General features: G+C 76.4%; 1 protein-coding gene across 2 annotated transcripts in view; it reads left to right on the top strand.

Annotated features, from left to right (window-relative positions):
- The first annotated feature begins 271 nt into the window (after positions 1-271).
- The window catches only part of SUDS3 (SDS3 homolog, SIN3A corepressor complex component), a 29,773-nt gene continuing 29,397 nt past the window's right edge, over positions 272-647 (top strand). For both annotated transcript variants that reach the window (XM_024216267.1, XM_024216268.1), the window contains exon 1: positions 272-554. In XM_024216267.1, coding sequence (XP_024072035.1) covers positions 389-554 — 166 coding nt within the window. In that variant the 5' untranslated portion in view covers positions 272-388. The remainder of the gene's footprint in view (positions 555-647) is intronic.

Consider the following 647-nt stretch of genomic DNA (forward strand, 5'->3'; position numbering starts at 1 on the left):
CCTGCAGCCACACCTGGCCCAGCCGGGGACCCGCCCCGCGACCAACAGGACCCAGCGGGGAGCCCCGCGCAGCCCGCCCGCCGCTGGAGCTCGGCCGGGTTTCGAACCTGCCGCTCCCCGGCGGCACCGCCTCCTCCTCCGCTCGCGAGGGGCCCAGAGCTCGGCCCCGCCCCCTCCCTCCCGGCCCGAGCACCTGACTCCTCCCATTTCTCCCCGGATTTAGGTGTCCTGCGCATTCGCCTGCGTGAGGTCCCGCGTAGGCAGCCTCTGGGACCCGGAAGTGGCGCGCTGAGGTCCTCGCCCAGCTGCCGCCGAGTCCGAGTCCCGGCTGAGGCGGCGGGAGCAGGAGAGTCCGAGTTCCGGCCGGGCCGCGTCCCGTCCCGCCGCTATGAGCGCGGCCGGGCTGGTGTCTCCCGCGCCCGCGGCCCCTGTCCCGGTGGGGCTGCCCCCCGCCGCGCTGCCCCCCGGCCCCGAGTACTACGAGGAGGAGGAGCTGGAGAGCGCCGAGGAGGAGGACGGCGAGCGCAGCGGCCGGGCCCGGGACTCCGACGAGGGTGAGTGGCTCCCCCCGCCCTCCTCACAGCGGGCAGAGGAAGGGACGGGGTCGGGGTGAAGTGGGGAAGGGACGGGGGGGAGAAGGGGGGTCG

This window comes from Terrapene carolina, unplaced genomic scaffold (genome assembly GCF_002925995.2).
Source record: "Terrapene carolina triunguis isolate 2854851 unplaced genomic scaffold, T_m_triunguis-2.0 Scaffold951, whole genome shotgun sequence".
NCBI lineage: Eukaryota > Metazoa > Chordata > Testudines > Emydidae > Terrapene > Terrapene triunguis.